Source organism: Arachis duranensis, chromosome 5 (assembly GCF_000817695.3).
Source record: "Arachis duranensis cultivar V14167 chromosome 5, aradu.V14167.gnm2.J7QH, whole genome shotgun sequence".
In the NCBI taxonomy this organism is placed as follows: domain Eukaryota; kingdom Viridiplantae; phylum Streptophyta; class Magnoliopsida; order Fabales; family Fabaceae; genus Arachis; species Arachis duranensis.
Window position 1 is genome coordinate 84,509,153 of NC_029776.3, and position 2,625 is coordinate 84,511,777.

Here is a 2,625-nt window from a genome sequence, read left to right on the forward strand (position 1 = left end):
ATAATTAAAATTTATTTTATTTAATATTTATTAATTAAAATAAATTTTAACTAATTATTTTTTGTCTCTTTAATATTATCAAATTAATAAAATCTACTATAGGCTCAAGATTTTCTATTTGTCTTATACTTTATTTATTTTTTTACTTTAAAAAAAATTGAAAACAATAAATATCAACCTCTATATCTTCTGGTCATGTAAAATCGATCATATATCTCATAAAACCATTTATTTCAAAAAAAAATCTTAGATAAAATTATATAAATGTTTATCTATCCTAACCTCTACCAAACAACTACTTAAGCTTTAATTTTGGCATAAGGATAAAAACGGAAATTCTAACATGTATCATATTACAACCAATCAAAAGGAAGAAAATTAGATGAGATGGTGTTGTTCCTCCAAAGCTCTTCGATCGCTGAGTTCCTCCACTTTTCTAAAATGATTCGATCAATTGGAGCCACCACCGCCGTGGCTCTTCTCAACGGTGAGGGAATGGGAGTTGATTCACCTTCCAAAACTCACCGGCATTCGGACAAGACCAGAGACAGTGGAAGACAGATTCCTCCTCCAATCCGTAGCATGACTTGATTCATGGTAATAAAATTTTTACGAGAAAGAAAAAGGTTTTAAAAATACAATTATATATTATTATCCAAAACAAAGAATTTTAACATATATAGGATAAAATTAAAAAAAAAAGACGCATGCAAAAATTCACATTTCAAATAATCCAAAAATAACTCTTGCGCGAGCGAAAATTGATAATTAATTTCATGACAATAATTAAATACGAGAAATATATAGTTTGAACCAAAAGAATAATAATGCTACATAAAATAAAATATTTTGAATTTTATATATATATATATTACATTGATAGGGAAAACATATATAGCAAGTCCATTAATTATTCTTCCAAGGAAAACACTCAGGTTCTCCACCGGTAACCCTACACGGATGTGCTTCAAATATATCCCAAACACAAAGGTAAGAGCATCTATTTGGCCAATCACGTTTACCAACATAAATATCAAAGTAGTGCACTACTTCTTGCCCATTATACCATGTAAACATGCACCAATACAATGGCGAGAACCAAATGCGAAAAGGGTTATAAAACTCGAAGCTCCAACTCTCACCAACTTGAAGTTCTACGAACCCAAAATCCGAATGCTTGTCCTTGCAATGGAGACCAAGTTTCATGTTCAGTTTGTTGTTAATGGTGACTGTTATTTCTTTAGGAGGGAGAATGGAATCATCATCACTCATACCAACTTTGAAATTGAAAGAAAGAAGTATTGCCAGTATCATAAAAAGTGATGATGATACTCTCATCATTTTGGATTTGAACGGTGATATTGATGATGTACTCATTTTTGCACAATATAATTAATGATGGGTTCATGATAATATCAGTTCGTGGAATGAAGACTATTCCTTTTATACATACACTAGTATATTACCCGTGTAATACGCGAGAAATGTTTACTTTCTTATATTTATATTTAAAATATATTTCTAAAAAAAATTTATCATGAACATATTTAATTTAAAAAAATAATGTTATACTTTTGTCATTTATATAAATACCAAACAATGGTACTATTTATAGTCATAGTGAGAAGTTATTTTATTTGCGATTTTATATAAAATAAGTTTTAAAAATATTTAATGATCCGTTAGACTAAAACAACCAAATATATAGCAATAAATTTGGAATTGAGTCAGCACACAATCTTCCCATAAATCTCTTCACAAACTACCAAAATTCCGAAAGACATACCACCAATGAATATCCCATCCAATTCGATGACAAATAGATATGCATAATTGCCTTCAACGAACCCTATTATATACAAATAACTCACTTAGTTATAGGTACATGATTCGCTCTGAATATCATCTCTACTACTCATACTCATACTTACTTGGACGTTGGAGTCCCTTTGCAGATTGCAAATACCCAACGTTGCCTCCCCTCGAGAAGACGACGTTCCATTCCCTTTGCTCCAAGGAAAGCCAGTTCGAGTATCACGAGAACGAGCTATACCTCGGAGTTCACTTTCGCATAGGAACATTTGGCGCCCACTGTGGGGCCGAAATCTGTCTAACCCCACTTTCCTTTATTTTGCATATTTTTTCATTTTCATTTGCAGGACACGAGAGATGGCGGACGAGCACAGTCACGCTCCCTCCAACATCAATCAGGCAGAAATCTTGGCAATCAATGAAGCCCTCAAGGCCGAGAATCAAAGAATGGCCGAGCTCCTGCGACAGATGGAGCACGATCATACCAAAGGAGAACACAAAAGTGCTGAACACAAGGGAGACAACGATGAACACACTTTGGAAACTAGACACACCATCCCTAAAACCACAAAAACAACCGTCAAAAGAACCAATCCTTTCACAAAAGAAGTTATGAGCTTCAAAATGTCCGAGAATCTTACTTTGCCTTCAATCCTAAAACCCTACCAAGGAATAAGAGACCCAAATGCCCACGTCACCAAATTTTATGCCATGATGTTCATGAATAAGGAGTCTGACCCCATCATATGCCGAACCTTCCCAACCTTCCTGAATGGGGCTGCGCTCATCTAGTTCTCCAACCTACCCGAGGGT

At 34.0% G+C, this 2,625-nt stretch overlaps 1 protein-coding gene across 1 annotated transcript; it reads right to left on the minus strand.

The window, feature by feature from the left end:
• Positions 1–888: 888 nt before the first annotated feature.
• LOC107489935 (S-protein homolog 19-like) lies at positions 889–1,377 on the minus strand. Its single transcript, XM_016110698.2, has one exon. It carries the CDS (start codon positions 1,375–1,377, stop codon positions 907–909), a length of 471 nt encoding a protein of 156 aa, XP_015966184.1. The 3' UTR covers positions 889–906.
• Positions 1,378–2,625: the final 1,248 nt, after the last annotated feature.

What these genes read in the sequence shown, in the direction of transcription:
- LOC107489935 (XM_016110698.2), bottom strand. Translation starts at nt 1,377, where the DNA reads ATGAGTACATCATCAATATCACCGTTCAAATCCAAAATGATGAGAGTA.